The 18710-nt window shown below is 34.9% G+C and overlaps 1 protein-coding gene and 1 long non-coding RNA gene across 15 annotated transcripts; one reads left to right on the top strand and one right to left on the bottom strand.

The window, feature by feature from the left end:
• The first annotated feature begins 8108 nt into the window (after positions 1-8108).
• LOC6585774 (growth/differentiation factor 8) lies at positions 8109-17842 on the top strand. Of its 14 annotated transcripts, none has more exons than XM_044007057.1 (5): positions 9249-9471; positions 10574-10597; positions 12904-14008; positions 15241-15662; positions 16581-17842. In XM_044007057.1, exons 3-5 carry the CDS (start codon positions 12946-12948, stop codon positions 16947-16949), a joined length of 1854 nt encoding a protein of 617 aa, XP_043862992.1. In that variant the 5' UTR covers positions 9249-9471; positions 10574-10597; positions 12904-12945; the 3' UTR covers positions 16950-17842. The 14 variants fall into 14 exon arrangements, with proteins under 14 accessions (XP_043862999.1, XP_043862998.1, XP_043862997.1 ...); XM_044007061.1 differs by lacking the exons at positions 9249-9471; positions 10574-10597 and adding an exon at positions 9670-9761 and having other exon boundaries at positions 12904-13194; positions 13256-14008; XM_044007058.1 differs by lacking the exon at positions 9249-9471 and adding an exon at positions 9722-9761.
• Positions 15463-15917, bottom strand: LOC122756736. Its single transcript, XR_006356574.1, has 2 exons — positions 15821-15917; positions 15463-15761 (listed from the first exon to the last, which is right to left on the bottom strand). It is a non-coding gene; the product is annotated as an uncharacterized LOC122756736 (long non-coding RNA).
• Positions 17843-18710: the final 868 nt, after the last annotated feature.

Genomic DNA, 18710 nt, shown 5'->3' with positions numbered 1-18710 from the left:
ACCCGCTTTTGAAGCTAAGGTCCTTAATTTTTGCATTTCGATTTATTTCATAGCATGAGGCTAAGGACAATAAATTTTGACATCCATATAAATCTTAAAGCTCTAGAGCGCCAAGTGAATGCGTGTGAAATGTGAAATGTTCACGTCTTAGACCTTTCGAATAGATATTTAAGTTAATGCTCACACATAAACCAATGTCAATTTCAAATTTGTAATAAATGAACAAATATTGAATAGAGAATGTATTTGGATTATTTGCTGAAACTGAAATCATATTCATTGAAATTCGGTAGCATGTCTGTAGACATGTCTGTAGACATGTGTGCACATGTTATTTCTCTTGAATTGGGTGTGCATTGTACTTTCGTTTATGTTTGCTACTTTGCACTGATCACTGATATATATATGTACATATATATTCTCTTTGAATAACTATAAAAATACTGAAATTGCCAAGTGTTAAACCCTTTCCCCACTACCAGTTCACTGATCATATATATATATACATATATCATATGTATATATATATATATGTATATGTATCTTAATCAATGGCTTGTAGGTATAATGCAGTCTGATTCTTCATTTCAAACCCATCATCACATGTGATAACAGCACGTATTTAGAAGTGCAGGAGCCGTCCAGTCAACCCCTCTTTTATAGCGTTGCTTGACAAGCACCCCTTTTTATGAAACTAAGAATTTTAATTTGTTACGATTACATCTGAGATATGCGCAAACTTTTATCGCTCGGAATCATTCTAATACGTACAAAGATGCCAAGAAAACGAAAACGAATCTTGCACGCAACGGAGCAATATAAGTATGATTCCAATTCCTATATAAGACACATGAAAGCAAATCTCTCAGCAGGAAATTGTGCCCGTCCTGCAGATCATCGGAACGCGATTGTGCCACGTGCCGTATAGAACGCCATGTGGAACGGCGTTGATGCAAAAGTTTCCCGCATCGAGGATGAGCTGAGGCCGAATCCGCCGCCTGTTGTGTTGCGCGACCAGTTTTGCACCAATAGGAATATTAATGATTTACGCTTTGAATCTAGATACGAGGTCGATCTGGACTATGAAAAAATAAAGAATAAACACTCCAGACTCTACAATTAAACTTTACTGTAAATGAGGAACTAGAGCTGAGCCATCCCATCTTCAATACCTTGTGCTTAATCTGTATTTGTATCTGTAATATTAACACAAATTTAAATTTGGAACGCCAACCGACTACGCTATACATACTCTTCTTCTACTTTTTACTCTAATATCAATCAACTTCACAACTAAAGCGAAAATGTTTTATTTCATAAGCTATATACGATTCAGCAGGCACATGATTCAGGTCAACTGGCAACTTTCTTGGAAGATTTCAAATAAGCCATATACCCTTTTCGAGCTTTGTGATGAAGCATTAAGATTTAAGATAACTTTTGTGTCGATTTTTTATTTTTATTTTCAAAGCTGCGACATTTTCTATGTGTTTTGCAGTAACATAGCAATGGGCGTGGCAAAGGCAACGTCGTGCAAGAATACGATTACGACTAAGATTACAAATTGATTACCGTAAATTGTTACATCATTTTGCATCGCTGCTTTACCGGTTTTTAACTCCCATTTGTAGCTGTTTTTATTGTTTGTTGTTTCGTGTTGATGTTGGCTGAGCAGCATGCGACCGTCTGATATGCTCACTGCGTCCTGAGTGAAGTCTTGCGAGTAAGCGATAAGAAAGCAATGCCTTACTATTCAGAGCAAGCGTTGCGAAGCATGTGTAGAGTCAAACTGAGGCCGTGGTTGAAGCCAATAAGGGGATAGGCATGAAATATTCAATTCGGATGTATGTATGTGTGCATACTTAGCAGGAAGAACATGGGCGCAGATTTTAACAAAGGGAAAATTTTAGGTTATATTAAAATGTGTATATTAACAAAAACTAAGAGGACTTATATATCGCAATCTGGCCCGATGCAGTCTTTAATCAATAATTCTCATCCAAAGTCCAAAAAGTGTTATGTATAGCGCAACAGTTTTTTAACACAGTTCATCTACCAATTCCAAATTTGCAATTTAATTTTTTTATTAAAATGCATTGTGAAAATTGTATTTTATTTTAAGCACTAAAAGTATAGAAAATATTGTATATTTATATATTTATATTATATAAGGATCATTTCCAGCTTCAATTTTTGTTTTCCGCTATCATTCGTTATAGAACCTACTAATTTTTGTATTGATGTATAGATACTTACACACTTACTTGACAGTTACTTCACATTTATCTGAAATTGTCGGCGTAAAATATGTATAATTTACACCAAATTTGCTTAATCCATAATAAATCACAACAATTATCACATTTGAAAATGCCAGGCAGCCCCCTTTATGTTTTGTCCGCATTGCTCCCCACCGGGAATCTTACTAACGAGTCATTAAACAATTAAAGACTCGAGTACTAGCAACAAGCCAGCCAGGCAGACAGCCCGCTTGATGGCCAGCCAAGCATTTGACCAGCCAACCAAATACAAACAACCAAAAATACATATCAGAGACACGGCATGGTGTGTACAATCGCTGTGGGAAACTGTTAAGCAGGTAAAGGGGAACTGTGAAATGGGAAGCGAGGAAGTGGGACAAGAGGGGAATCAATCATCGGGGTTTACCAAAGCACAACAGCCAAGTTTCACGCACGCCCATTTCACCCGAGAGCCAACCACTGTGAATATGCTTCAATTATTATGAGCATTCCGTACCGTGCCTCCCACTCCTGCCATACCCATACCCATACCACCCACACATATCACATAAGGATTATCACTTAACAAAAGTCGAATCCCAACCCCGATCCGTGAATGGATATTCTCTAGAACAAGGGGAGCAGTCCGTTGAGTGGCATTAAAGGATGCATACGTAATTAAAAGAATACATGCTGGGTTGCCCATCCAACAGATATAACAACAAAAATGAAAAAGTTTGCAGTATAGCTGGTATAGCAAAGATACAAACATGCTATTTACGACTACATACTATGAACACATACAGATAAATAAATCGTACAATATCATTCAGTGTATCTTTTATAGAAATTTGCACTAGATGAGAAATGATAAGCAATGTGCATATATGTACATATGTATATATAACAGTTTTGAAGGAAATTATCAATTTCTAGGAATGTGAGCAAGCAGCCAATTTTGATATCGATTTTAGAATTTATCCTGAATGGGCTACTCAAAACTTCCACCACAATTGACAGCAAGATTTATATTTCCTGATATTCGATCGAAGTTGCTCTCTCAGGTGAAATGAGCTAATTGTTTATAACAAAAAGAGAGCAAAATGAAATAAACTAATATTTGTATCAACTCTAACCGCCTCTGCCCCAGTTAAACGTTTATTTTTATAACTCGTATGTAACATAACGGATTTTTATCAAATGTTCAGCATTTGATTAATATATTCTATGAATATTTTCCAATTTAGTTAAAATGTAAACTGATAACTTTCAAGATCTTTGTGAGTTTCGCAAGCATTTTCTTGCTGTTACTAATCAGTTAATTAACAATATATTAATATCGAAAGAATACATTTCCTATCTTTGTATGAATGGAAAGTATTTGCTTACTTTTCAGTCTAGGGACTTGGTATTTGGAATAGGCACTATTTTATAGAAAGTATCCTCTACTGTATTACAGTTAAAAGCTTCAAACATCAGGGAAATAACAGTTTTACAGTTGATAAAAATGGTATGTTTCAGGCTACACGGAAATGGTAGCAATTACATGATAATAATAATAAACTAATAAATACTCTAATATAGTGAATTTAATAGACAGGTCAGGGCTATTCCAGAACTTATCTGTGTAATTTACATACAGAATCTTTCCCTGTAACGGTTTCCCTATAACAGTTTCGCATATTGAACTAAATATTTATAAAGAAATACTCAAATGCCTCTAACACTTATTTGAATAAGTATTGTAAATGGGAAACGAACTGTTTAAAGATATAAATGCAAGGATACAAGGACAACTGTTACCCTCTCATCAAAGAGACATTTAAAATATCTAAACATTTTAATATTACATACATACATAGTACTTACTTGCTTTCTCCCTCTCTCTCTCTCTCCCTCCCTCTCTTTCTCTCTCTGTTTAGTACTTACTTGCTTTCTCCATCTCTCTCTCCCTTCCTCTCTTTCTCTCTGCTTAGTACTTATCTGTGACACGGATGACGATGGCATCGCATTAAATCCAACGAACCGAAATTTAAAAATTCGACAAAGTTTCGAATTATTATCAACGCGTTTTAAATAATACACAAATGTAACTGACTCATAAATACCCTTCCATTAAAAATATATCTTTAGTTGATATATTTTGAAAGCATTCATATTATATTTAACATTAAAAATAATACCTTATTTGAAAATATTGTCGATTGCATTCAAGCTGTATAAATTGGAATCCATATCTAAATTCCCAAAGAGCAACCAAAATAGTTTTATATGCGTTATCGATGTGAAAGGAGAATATTTGTATGAGCAATGTTAATCGCCGTTATTTCAGCATGTATATATTAATATGTTTGCGAGCTTTAATTTAGTTTTCAACACATGATCAATATCAAGCAATCAGTAAAGAAATATCCATGGTGTAAGTGAAGCATTTCATATTCCATAAAAATACGATTAAGTCTAACAAAAATAGGGAAATTGAATTTAGCCGACTGCTCAAAACTGCTAACTTTAGATGAAACCAAAGGTGTGATGATTCATTCCTGATATGTTCTTGTAGTATCTATAAAAGTGTGGATATATTGATATAGTAGCTCTAGCAATTATCTCAAGAAAATTAAAGACTAGATGAAATCGGAACATTCCCCCATTGGCCTTTTTCATCCGTAGTCTTAGATTTCATATATCAACCCGATCTACTAAAGCATGGTGAATGGTGAAGGGTGGATGGAGATTGAGCCTGGGAAGTATGTGTCCTCGAAGTGCTGTGAATTAACAAATGGCAGGAGTAAGCGTTGGGTTTGAAAGCCCAACTGAGTGGAACAAATAGAAAATCGACATTTTTGCCAGTTCTTATGAAGGGAAGCATTAAATAGGTAATTTTTTTTGTTAGTATAGAAACAAAAGCCAGTATGTGTACTTTAGTCAGACGCTCCCGACATAGAAAATCAGCCCATTTTTATTAAAGATTGGTTTTCAATTTTTCGATGATTATTAAAATATAATTATAATGTGAAATCCCAATTTGCCCACCTTGATGCCAACCTAGCTGCTAGCTAGAAACCAAAAATATACAGAACTGTAATTTTCTAAAGGGCTAAGGGCTTGAAAAGTGTTGTAGTTAGGTGTAACTGGACATAACTTATCTGCGTTTTTTATACTAAATAGAACGCAACTGTGCTTCGACGTTATAACAAATTTGCAAAGCGTTATTATCTCTTGCAGCTCCAATCAGTTTTTGGCCCTTAAAAAATCTTGCACTCTTAAAAAATTCGATTGCTCGCTGCCTTCTCTTTGTGATATTGGCAATCAGCGTCAATCGCTAATATGTGAAAATATGTGCATTCCTGATAGCAACAGTAAATGAATATATATGAATATATACAGACGAAATAAGTCACTCTAACCCTGTCCCCTGCCCTGGTTGGACACTTCCGTCAAAAGTCTTCTGTATGTTTTAGGATCTGTTGTTGTTGTAATCATATATCACTTGCAAATCACTGTTCTTAGCATAACTATGAAATTCGTCAACCGCGTGCCTTCATATAATGACTTTAAAAAAGGCAACCCTTAAAGCAAATGAGGTACAATAACTCAGTAATAATACAAGTAAAACCATAATTGCATGTTTTCACACGAGAATCGATATAGAATCGTCTTGTCCCTTTGAGGGTTGTTCATCACAAAGGTCGCGGTGATCTACACTATTTGTTTGAGCTAAGAAAATCACTTAACTAAGATCACGCTGATTTTCACCACATGCTGTGACTCAGACTGTTCCTATGCCCAGCTACAAAGATCTAAATTTTCGATTTGTAAAAAGAAAACAAAGCAAAACAAAACAACAAATCACAATAAACAGAAGCTGGGCTAAGGCAACTCAAGGCATATACATATACAACCACGTTGAAGGAACAAGAAAATCCAGAGTTGATGTCTTTAAATTGTAAAAAAAAAAAAAAAAAAAAAAAGCTTCCAAACGGAAACAACTGAACTCAAAATTTGAGTACATGCTAATTCATTCAATGTGCGAATGTGGCCCACCGAGTCTTAACCACAAAGTTTACTTGTGGACTTAAACATAGAAATCTGTGAGTTAGCGGTGAGTTGCCCTTATGATTGCTCTTTATTGTTGTGGGTGTTGGTATATGGTTTGCCAATAACCAAACAACAAAACATAATCAAATATTCGAATTGCGAATATTCCTGCATTTAAGTTTTCTCCTCTATATATACATGGAAATGCATACCGCATACTATCATTTTTATGTTTATTGTACTCTTAAAATATTGTAAAATACCATTCACAAAATCATGTAGTTATAACAAAGAGTGAAATAAATTGAAATTGAAATTGAAAAAAAATTATGTTGATTGTGACTCTTTTTCGTTAGCCCCATAATTTCCACATTGTTATCGAACATGATTTTCTCTTTTATACAATGCTGGATACAGCTACTACGTTCGTCGTAATAATTGGGAATAGACAGACTCGCTGCTATTAATAGCCCAATGTGAATGCGATAAAAGGGAAAGGTTCATGTATTTGCTTATCTTCGCTGTGTACGTAGCTTAACTCACTTAACGAAAGGCGGCGAGCTTTACTCACTGAACGAAATTTCGATAGGTGAGTACAGTGATGAAAATCAAGTTAGCAAACGAATTTAACTTGACACTACCGTACTATTCTGCAGCTAAATTTCTTAAAAACAAATTAGTATCCTTTGTTTTGTCGATACTTCAAGCTAACTTATTTATTTATTTATATATTGAGTTTGAAATATATATATATATATATATATATATATATATATATATATATATATATATATAAAGTTCTTTCACGCGTTACTACCTAACTCAACTCAATATATATAAGAAATTATATTTATACTTGGTCAGGTTTTTGTCACAAACTTATAGATAGCAAATTGTATCTCTTTGGCCGAAGTAACAGAAGGAGCAGAAGCTGTTGAAACCAGTTAGGACATCAAGAAAAACTAACGTTCCGCAAAATGAATAATAGGAAGCCGAAACTCAGCAATTGTTTTTCTCTTTTTTCATATCACATCCAACACTTTCTCATAAGCTTTGTATCTCCAATATATTTTGTGAAATAATAAATATTTACAACTTCCTCATTTATTCATAAAGTATACAAATATCATATCATAATAAGAAACAATACCGTCTGAAAATTTTGTAATTTCAATACTCCGTTTGATGCCCAAACATAGTGCGTATTCGGATTTAGGTCAACTGAAGTAGAGTATTTATAATTCGATAGATGACTCAATAATTGACTGACGTGGCTGACAACTAAGAGTGCATAAGAATATTAAAGTCGACTTGAGGATACCATTTAAAAATTTATATCAATTTTCACTTTTATAAAAAAATATATTTCAGGTGCTCAACTGCTACAAAGTGTAGACATACTTTAAAACATATGAATATATATAAATAAATTAAAAGACTATCTATGTGTCGGGAGCCATTTGAAGCAGAGCAACGGGTATAGGGTATACAAAAGCAGGGCCGGAATCGGGGTCCTTCATGAGAGCGCAATGTTTTATCATAGTATCATAGTATATAGTATATAGTTTATCTGAATATTAACATATATTTTATTTGATTTGGAACAAATATATAATTAAGCATCCAAGACTTATTTACCAACAGTGCGTGCTAGATTGAAATTTAAATAAGCACGTATATTAGACTATGAATAATGTGCAAAGCATTGACGCTGCACACCCACACACTGAAATGGGACCTGGTGCCCTAACCGAACGTAGCGCACACTCATCCTCAACACAACAGCTTCTTGTTTATGTCTGTGAATGTCGATGCGGATCTGTCAGTTAGTTATATGGCACGGTCAGGCTCTGTTGTATATCGCTGTACTCATTGGCGTTGCTGTTGCCGCTGCCGTAGCGGTTGCCATATCTGCCGATCCCTGTTTTATTAATAAATTTATTATTATTACTTTTTTAAAGCTGTGTGCGCGCTGCAAGTGAAATAATTGACACATGTGCTAATATTTTTATTACATATTGTTTTATAAAATTATAAAAAAAAACAAGTGTATGTCTGTGCACGTATGTACAATGCATGAATAAATAAAAATATTTGCGATCATATGAGTGAATATGTAGACATGCAGCCATTTAGATATATGTATGCTGAGAAATATGCACACAAACATACATATGTACACATATTCATGAATGTGCCTACATACATGTACATATACTAGTATGTATGTATGTATAAAACCGTACGTACCTACATATGTTTCTAAAAAGTACGTTCACAGAAGTGTTCAAAATAGATTTCGAGTACATACCCACAAACATGCGTGTTTATACACACATAAACATACATGTGTGTGTAAAATTTTGGGTATATATATATATCGATAACAAACTTTTGTATATATATATATATATATATATATATATATATATATATATATATATATATATAAATTTTCATATACAAATGTTTGTTATCGAAATTCTTATATGTATATACATACATATGTACATATGCTGGTTATGTGCGCTTTGAGATACGTAGTTAATATGTAGCTCATATGTACATATGTATTTACATGTATATAAATGTTTGTGTCTATACATACATATGCACATATAAATAAAAAACACAAATGTATGTACATGCACACATATATCTGAATGCATCAAAAGGAATAACTGCACTTTCAACACTGACCTGAAGTTCAAGAACACAAAAATTGATTATGATGTTTATAAATGATTTTAATTGAATATAATAGAGTAAGAGTGATCCATCAAGAGCTTCTGAGTGAGATTCACATGAATATGAACCGTTTATGCACACCGTGAACGTCACACGCACAGCACAAACATATACCAAAAGACTGACGAATGAATGCAAACAAATGTATATTGGTATGTACATATATGTCTGTGTGTATATGCACATCTATATTTGTACAGGCATATATTAATTAATACAAAGATATATGTATGTATCTACGTATGCACATAAACCAACACTCGGTAAAGATTAAACAGAATAAACAAACTCGAAAAACTACAGCACAAAACGAAAGAGCTCGGAACTGAGCGTGAATAGAATTGTGAGTGTATTCCGAAAGCAGATTTATTAGCACATAATGTATTAAATTCGAGAATAAATAAAATAAGTCATACATCTCTGCCGGCTTTATAACATTTGATGGGTAAATTTTATTATTAATTATATATATTTATTATATTTATAACAATGCATTTGGCTTGAGAGCTTTGAATCGAAAAGTCGCGCCAGTTACATTTACAAAAATTCATATGTATTTATGTATATTCATACACACAGTACATGTATATGTATTAATGCATACTTATCCATGTATGTATGTATATACATACATATCTTGAAGAGGAAAATAATAATAAATATAAAGGAATATGATGGGATTGAAACTGTTAAGTGATTGTGGGTGTTGATTGTAAAACTTGGATAAGACATCTGGTGAGTGTACTTGACCGAACAAATATGTGTATATTTAATAATAATATACACAAAAAATAATATAAATACATATATTGGGCTATTTAGGGGCGTGTCTGATTGAAAATTTTGGTGGATTGTGATTCATTGTTAGGGTGACCATCCGTCCTGGGATTCCGGGATATGTCCCGCATTTGGGGGTAATGTCCCGGTGTCCCGACCTGACACGAAATTGTCCCGGTTTTCAATTGTTTCGATAAAAAAAAATCGTCATTTTGACAAAATGCAAACTTGAAGAAGTTTGTGTAGAGACAAGTCAAGAATTTTGTTTATAAAAACACTGCAGTTAAGGTAGTACAGTTTTTTGAAACAATCGTACATTCGTGCTATTACTCGGAAGTATTGAAAATAGCTCAAATCCTGCATGCAATTGCAGCGCACAATGCGCAAGTTTCGAAAGGGTTTTTTCTTACTAAATACAAAGTGGTCAGACGACACAAATAAGTTACTAGTGGAAAATGTTAAAAACATCCATATAGCTCAATTTAATTTTGTGGACATAAAAACATTGAATATTGATGAAAGAAATGTTATGTAAATACCTTCTGAAAAATAGGCAATGTGGAGAAGTATAAGTCAAGCAATCATGAATATAATAATATAAGGATGAATATAATTAAATATAAGGATGTATTCATATATATGGATGGTCTTCTTGTGGAATTAGTCCCAAGATAATGTAATTATGCTAAATATGAAAAAAATAAAAGTTGAATTTATGTAAGAATCTTTGTGAGAAATGATTTACTTAAAATGTTTTTTTTTTTTTTCAGAGAGAATGAGAGAGTGATAAATGGGTGGGTAGTTCTTGACAGTCCCGAAATGGGCTCCGGCCCAGATGGTCACCATAGTCATTGTAAAACAAGTAAGAAGACTCTAGTCGAGACTGCTCGACTAGGAGATACCCTGAACCCTCTAATCTGACATTCTAATCAATCTGCACTTCTTTTCGACACACATACATACACACGCACGTATTAGAACGCGCTCTGCTAACTGCGCTTTGGCTGCGCTGTAGTGTGGGTAACATTATAAGAATTTATTTGTTGAATAATTTAATTTCTAGACGTACAATCTTAAGGAAAGTTTCAGGGCGTAATTATATGGTGAAAATGTATGTACATTCCAAAGCACACGTCTCTAGTACTTGAAATACGCCTTTTACAAAGGTGAAGGTGAGGGGGTGGATATAGGGGTGGGGGGTAAATTACAACAAAAATCGAAATTATATAAAATACATATAAGTCTACATATAAAATTTGCAAGCTCTAGCTCTAAAGGTGTAGGAGATATAATTAAATAACTAGCTTTCGATAAGGTTTTTGATCGATAATAAAATATCGGGAGTAGTTATCGATATGTAAGGAAAAACTTGATATGCGCGTGATATACGCAGACCTAGGAACAAATTTCAAGTCTCTAGCTCTTATATCTTCTGAGATCGACGCGTTCATACATACGGACGGACGGACTCAGCTCGTCGCCCTGATCAAGAATATATATACTTTGTGGGGTCTGCCACGCCTCCTTCTGCCTGTTACATACTTTTAACAAAACCATTATACCCTGATTTCCCATTGAAAATGGGTTCAGGGTGTAAAAAGCTCTAGTCGAGACTGCCCGACTACGAGATCCCCTGAACCCTTCGAGTGATAGCTATTTCAATCATTTTTCGCGTCTTACTGCTTACACAAGACACACACACACACACACACACACGCATACACACAAGCATACACACAGAGATACGCACGCACGCATAAACACGCATTGGCTGCAGTGGTGGCATACTATAGGAACTTAATTGTTAAATAACTTTTATTGTGGATGTACTTTCTTCATGAAACTTTCAGATTATGATTATAACATAGATATGCATGTATTTGCCACAGCACAAGTCCCTAGTATTTGAAATACGCCTTTTACAAATGTGAGAGTGAGGGGACGAATTAGGGGTGGGGGTGAATTTTGACAAAAACCGAAATTGTATAAAATGCATATAAGTATACATAAAATTTGAAGAAGATATAAATTTATTACTGGTTTTCGATAACGTTTTAATCGATAACAAAATAACGGAGTAAGTTATCGACATTTAAAGCAAAACTCGATATGCGCGTGCTATACACGGACCTAGGAAAAAAATTTCAAGTCTTTAGCTCGTATATCTTCTGAGATCGACGCGTTCAAACATACGGACAGACGGACAGACGGACGGACGGACAGACGGACAGAGCTAAATCGACTCAGCTCAGCCCTGATCTGAATATATATACTTTTTGGGATCTGCCACGCCTCCTTCTGCCTGTTACATACATTTAACAAAACCATTGAAAATGGGTTCAATCTATCTTTGCATTTAAACTGGCAACTCATAGTCAGATTATTGCTAAATAAAACTAATGTAATTGTATAACCTGAACTGAACTGAAATTCGAAATCAGGTAATAATGTGTTATACTGCTTTGTGAAAAGTATGTAAATGGCAGTATATATATTCTTGATCAGGGCGACTAGCTTAATCGATATAACCTGTCTGTCTGTCCATCAGTTCGTCCGTATGAACGCCGAGATCTCTGAAGATATACGAACTAGAGAAATTTTGCATGTATACTCGTGTATACCATAAGCAGTACAACTTCGATAACTCATTCGATTTCTTTTTATCGAGAATGATCGATAAATTGATATTGTCTTTTCAGCCAAATTTGAACACTTTTAGACCTACAGATTTCAGATTTAGTGTATATACATTTGATGAATACAAAGATTTTGTAATTTACAGATTTTGGATACCACGGATCCTTCGCCCCAAATTTGTAAAAAACGTATTTCAGATACTAGAACAATATGATCACGTTCTGAAATTTTCATGAAGACAGTCTTACTACAAGAGAAGTTAACAAGTAAATTCTCACAGAGCACTTTCTTATACGGGCGTGTAGATATATCTGTGCATAAAAGATGTACAGATTAGAATATCAGCTTGAGGGGTTCAGGGTAGTGTCAACTAGAACCGTCTTACTTGTTAAATCTAAGGACCAGGAAAGGGTTTATATTATATTGTCTAATATACAATCGAATCACTTTTTTCTTTTTTAAGGAAAATACTCCAGAATTGAGTCTTTGAAACGATTATTAAGCCATGACGTCAGTAAAGGAAACTACAAGGTTAGCCGTAAATCGACGAGGTCAAACAGACAATGGGAAAACAATTGATCGTTTAACTATCATTGATGAATCCGATTGCGATTTTGATTCCGAATATGATTCCGATTGCACAAACTTCTTTCTTAATATGTCTTTAAAAAAGTCTTGCCAATGCCACAGCGCTATGAAACGACAACAGATGATGATGATTATGAGGAACAATAGGAGCTGGCAGTTTCGATTGGTAGTCACCCGATATGCGTCTAAAGTTTTACTATCGATTTTATTATCGATCGTTATTCTAGCATCTGCCCAGGAAGTAACGAGAGACACAGAAAAATTGCTTGGATCAAACAGCACAGAAAGCCATCGAAATCAAACACATACAACTGCTATTGACACTCCTATTATAAAGGAACACAGCCAAAGCCAGAACCAAAGGCAGTCGGATCAGCTCCTAGGTCAAATGCCAGCAAGCATACAAGGATTTAGCGTAAACAGAAATAGTTTGATTAGTGGAGATTCTGTGCTGCAACGTCAGCTGAGGGAGAAAGCGAAACAGGATAGCTTGGAATCAATTAAAATGCATATTTTGATGCGACTGAACTTAAAGAAATTGCCCAATATAACAAAACCAATAAATGTACCTCAGAACATATTGGAGAATTTTTACAAAAACTATAACTCCTCGCTTTTGAACTCGATGTGGGGTCAAAAGAGTAAGCCAAACGGTGCTGCTATTCCTGCTCCAAACAAGCCTGGATCTGCTCTGTATATGCATGAAGATACTGTGACAGACTCTGTGAATGTTACGCAAAACATTAAACAGAGCTCTAATAATAATTCTAAATATGAGGCGTCCAATAGAAATACGTCTTTGGAAATGCAGGGTGACGATCCTAATAATTTTAAAGATTTTCAGTACATCTATAATATTGAAATTGATAAGCATCAAACGGGTACAATGCATAAGGCCACTGAATTTACAATTAACGACGATGATATTGAATATGAAAGCATACTTTCTCATATAAACCGTGTTTATATATTTCCAGAACGTGAGTTAAATACTATTACTATTTGTAATAAATTGTGGTAAAATTTTTTAGTAATAACAATTGCTGACAAACTAAATTTAACTTGCTTTATATATATGATGTTGAAATATTAATATTAATATGATTTCATTAGACATTAATTAAAGAAGTAAAATGATACAGTCCATAATGCCAGTCTGTACAATGCTCTTTCGCGGTCCAAAATGCACTGCATTTTTATACCCTGAACCCATTTTCAATAGGAAACCAGAGTATAATGGTTTTGTTGAAATGTATGTAACAGGCAGAAGGAGGCGTGGCAGACTCCACAAAGTATATAGTATATTCTTGATCAGGGCGACGAGGTGAGTTGATTTAGCCCTGTCCGTATGTCTCTCCGTCCGTCTGTTACGGTGTATGCGTGTGTGTGTGTGTGTGCGTGTGTCTTGTGTAAGCAGAAAGACGCGAAAAATGATTGAAATAGCTTTTGCTCGAAGGGTTCAGACGATCCCGTAGTCGAGCAGTCTCGACTAGAGCTTTCTTACTTGTTATACCCTGAACCCATTCAAAATGGGAAATCAGGGTATAATGGTTTTGTTGAAATGTATATAACAGGAAGAAGGAGGCGTGATCAGGGCGATGAGCTGAGTCGATTTGGCCCTGTCCGTCTGCTGTATGTCCGTATGTTTGAACGCGTTGATTTCAGAAGATATAATTTATCACAAAAAATCTATAACTCATCCCGTTATTTTTTATCGATAAAAAACATGATCGAAAATCAGTAATAAAATTATATCTCCTACACCTTTTAAGCTAGAGTCTCCAAATGTTCAATGTAGATTTATATGCATTTTATACAATTTCGTTTGTTTTTATTAAAATTTACCCCCCACCCCTGTATCCACCCCCTCATTCACATATTTGTAAAAGACGTATTTCAAATACTAGAGACTTGTGCTTCGGCAATGCATGCATATCCATGTTATAATCATACTCTGAAAGTTTCATGAAGAAAGTACATCCACAATAAAAGTTATTAAGCAATTAAGTTCTTATAGTAAGCGCACACTGCAGCCTATGCATGTTAATGCGTGCGTACGTATGTCTGTGTGTGTGCGTGTATGTATGCATATGCGAATAATTATTGAAATATCAGTTGCTCAAATGGTTCAGGGGATCTCGTAGTCGAGCACTCTCGACTAGAGCTTTTTTACTTGTTTTACATTGCTTTTTATTTATTTTTTCTTTTTTAGAGCCCCATGTACGACATAATCGGAAAACAGATGTCTTACGCTTTAAATTCGAATCAGGATCCTCAGATATTTCTTATGTGACACTTCACTTGTATTTGCGTGGATTGGAATGGATCAGTATCTATCAACCGAAAATGCTTGAAGAATTGTCCGATTTTCAGAATAAGGAGATTGTCGTAGCCTTGCATCGGGCCATACGTCGAGCAAATAACACAAATTATACGCATAAGGCAAAAATCTTCGAGTTCCGACATAAAATTCCAACTGGATTGGGTCAATGGGTCAACGTGGATTTGAAACCCTTAATAGGTACAGGAGCCGCAATAGATCCCAGTCAAACCCAGGAGATTTTTATAAAAGGTGTCGAGCCATGGATGCGGCCCTTGGTTGTCACGACAGATAGTACTGCAAAAAATCCATTGGTATATATATACAAATCTATATATTCAATAATCAAAAGATATTCGAAACATTTCTTTATATTCAGATTTATTCTCACTGCTCCATTGTTCACGATAGATCTAAATGAATTAGATGAGAATTTAATTGCATTAGATATAAATTTTTTTGAGCCACTTACCTTCCAATGCTTCGTTCAAATCATCAGGGTATAATGGTTTTGTTGAAATGTATGTAACAGGCAGAAGGAGACGTGGCAGACCCCACAAAGTATATATATTCTTGATCAGGGCGACGAGCTGAGTCGATTTGGCCCTGTCCGTCTGTCTGTATGTATGAACGCGTTGATTTCAGAAGATATAAGAGCTAGAGACTTCAAATTTTTTTCTAGGTCTGTGTATACCACGCACATATTGCTTTTAATATCGATAACTTTCCCCGTTATTTTATTATCGATTAAAAACATTATCGAAAATCAGTTTTAAAAAATCAGTTTAAATACCTACATCTTTAAAGATAGAGTCACCAAATTTGTAATGTGGATTTATATGTACTTTATGGAATTTCGATTTTTGTCTAAATTTACCTCTACCTCTAGTTCACCCCCTCATCTTCACATTTATAAGAAGCGTATTTCAAATACTAGGGACTTGTGCTTTGGCAAATATATGCATATGTTATATTCATTATCTGAAAGTTTCATGAACACAGTCCATCCATAATAAAAGTTGTTAAACAAATAACTTCCCATAGTAAGCCACCATTGCAGCCAATGCGTGTTTATGCGTGGCTGTGTGTGCTCGTGTGTGTGAATAATTATTGAAATATCAGTTGCTCGAAGGGTTCAGGGGATCTCGTAGTCGAGCAGTCTCGACTGGAGCTTTCTTACTTGTTTTTTTTATAAGAAGTACATTGATCTTTAACATTTTCTTTCTTTACAGACCGTGCATATTGAAATTGGCTCCCGCAAAAAACATCGAAGAAAACGAAGCGTTTATCTCGATTGCACCGAGAACGATCACGATATGCGCTGCTGTCGATATCCTTTAAAGGTTAACTTTACCAGCTTCGGATGGCACTTTGTTGTGGCACCCACATCATTCGATGCATACTTTTGCAGCGGTGACTGCAGGGTTGGGTATTTGGAGCAGTATCCACACACGCATTTAGCAGCGCTGACTACGTCGGCGACGCCATGTTGTTCGCCAACGAAAATGAGTTCCTTAAGCTTGCTGTATTTTGACGAAAATCACCAACTTGTGTTGAGTGTAATACCAAATATGTCCGTAGAGGGATGCAGCTGTTCCTAGCAGACAATATCAATTTACATATGTATATGTACATGTATGCTAATATTATATGAACGATTAATTTTACGTATTGCGTTTAGGTATAAATAAAATAGAATAATCTAATGCACATAATAAATGCAGTGGAGTCCGGTTATAGCGACATTCAAGGGACCGACGATTTTACGTCGCTATACCCGGAGGACGCTTTAACCAGAAGGAGCAAAAAAATATTTCTTTCATTTTTTTACCGTTGCCATGTTCGTAAAGGCGTTTGACACAAAGAAAATTATATTTGTAATCAAACAACAATTTTTTATATATATATTATACATATTATTACAATAACATGCTATCGAAACATTTATGTGACGTCGGCATTGCAGCTTGTGTCTCTCTCTCTCTCTCTCTCTCTCTCTCTGTCTTAGCAGCATTTGTGTCGCTGCTACGTACACACTGATAAATAGAAACATATACATATGTATGTATATATTTCTAACAGCATATTTTAATGCTTAAATTTGTTGTCATTATTTCGCATTTTTTTTTCGACACGTCGTCAAAAATGTGAAAAAAAAAAATCGTCGGGATAAGCGGATTGTCATTAAAAGCGAAGACCTACTAAGCGGAGGCTCTTTCATATATGTTTTTATGGGGACCAACCAAGACATCGAATTTTCGTCGACATATGTAACCGGTTGGACGCTTTAAGTGGAGTCGTTATAACCGGATTCCACTGTATATAAATACTCGAATATGAACATACATACATATTTGCACATAAACTTTGAAGTACCTGTAGTAATGTTTGTTTTTGTTTGAGTAGGGCATGAATGAATTTGTCATTTACATAAATCTAGTTATGTATAAAATAATAATAAATAAATATATGTATATATATTCCCTTCGATCAATAGCTATTTCGATAATTTTTCGCGTCTTTCTACTTACACAAGACACACGCACACACACACTAACACACACACTCACACACACACACACGCACACACACACACACAGACACACATACACACACACACATACATACACACACATAAACACGCATGGGCTGCAGTGTGCGCTTACTATGAGAACTTTATTGTTTAATAACTTTATTTGCGGACATACGATCTTCATGAAACTTTCAGATTATGATTATAACATATGCACGGATGGATATGCACGCATTTGCCAAAGCACAAGTCTCTAGTATTTGAAATACGCCTTTTACAAATATGTGGATAAGGGGGTGGATATAGGGCTGTAAAATGTATATAAATCTACATTAAACATTTGGAGACTTTAGCTTTAAAGTTTTAGGAGATATAATTATATAACTGATTTTCGATAAGGTTTTTTATCGATAAAAAAGCAAAACTCGAAAATCAGGTCTCTAGCTCTTGTACATATCTTCTTAAATCGATGCGTTCAAACATACTGACATACGGACAGACGGACGGACGGACGGACAGACTGACGGACCGGGCTAAATCAAATGAGCTCGTCGCCCTGATCAAGAATATACATATATACTTTGTGGGGTCTGCCACGCCTCCTTCTGCCTGTTACATACATTTCAACAAAACCATAACACCCTGATTTCCCATTGAAAATGGGTTCAGTGTATAAAAAAACAAGTAAGAACGTTGCAGTCGGGTGATACCGATTGCAGAAGACTCATTCACAGCCCAAACGCTGTCAACCAGAGTATATAGTGTAATTTTCAAGTCTAGTGCGCAACAAAAAACAGGCCATTATCCCATTAAAATTGGAAAATCATCC

This window comes from Drosophila mojavensis, unplaced genomic scaffold (genome assembly GCF_018153725.1).
Source record: "Drosophila mojavensis isolate 15081-1352.22 unplaced genomic scaffold, ASM1815372v1 contig_151, whole genome shotgun sequence".
In the NCBI taxonomy this organism is placed as follows: Eukaryota; Metazoa; Arthropoda; class Insecta; order Diptera; family Drosophilidae; genus Drosophila; species Drosophila mojavensis.
The sequence above is the reverse complement of the archived record's forward strand: the minus strand, read 5'-3'. Positions and strand labels throughout refer to the sequence as shown.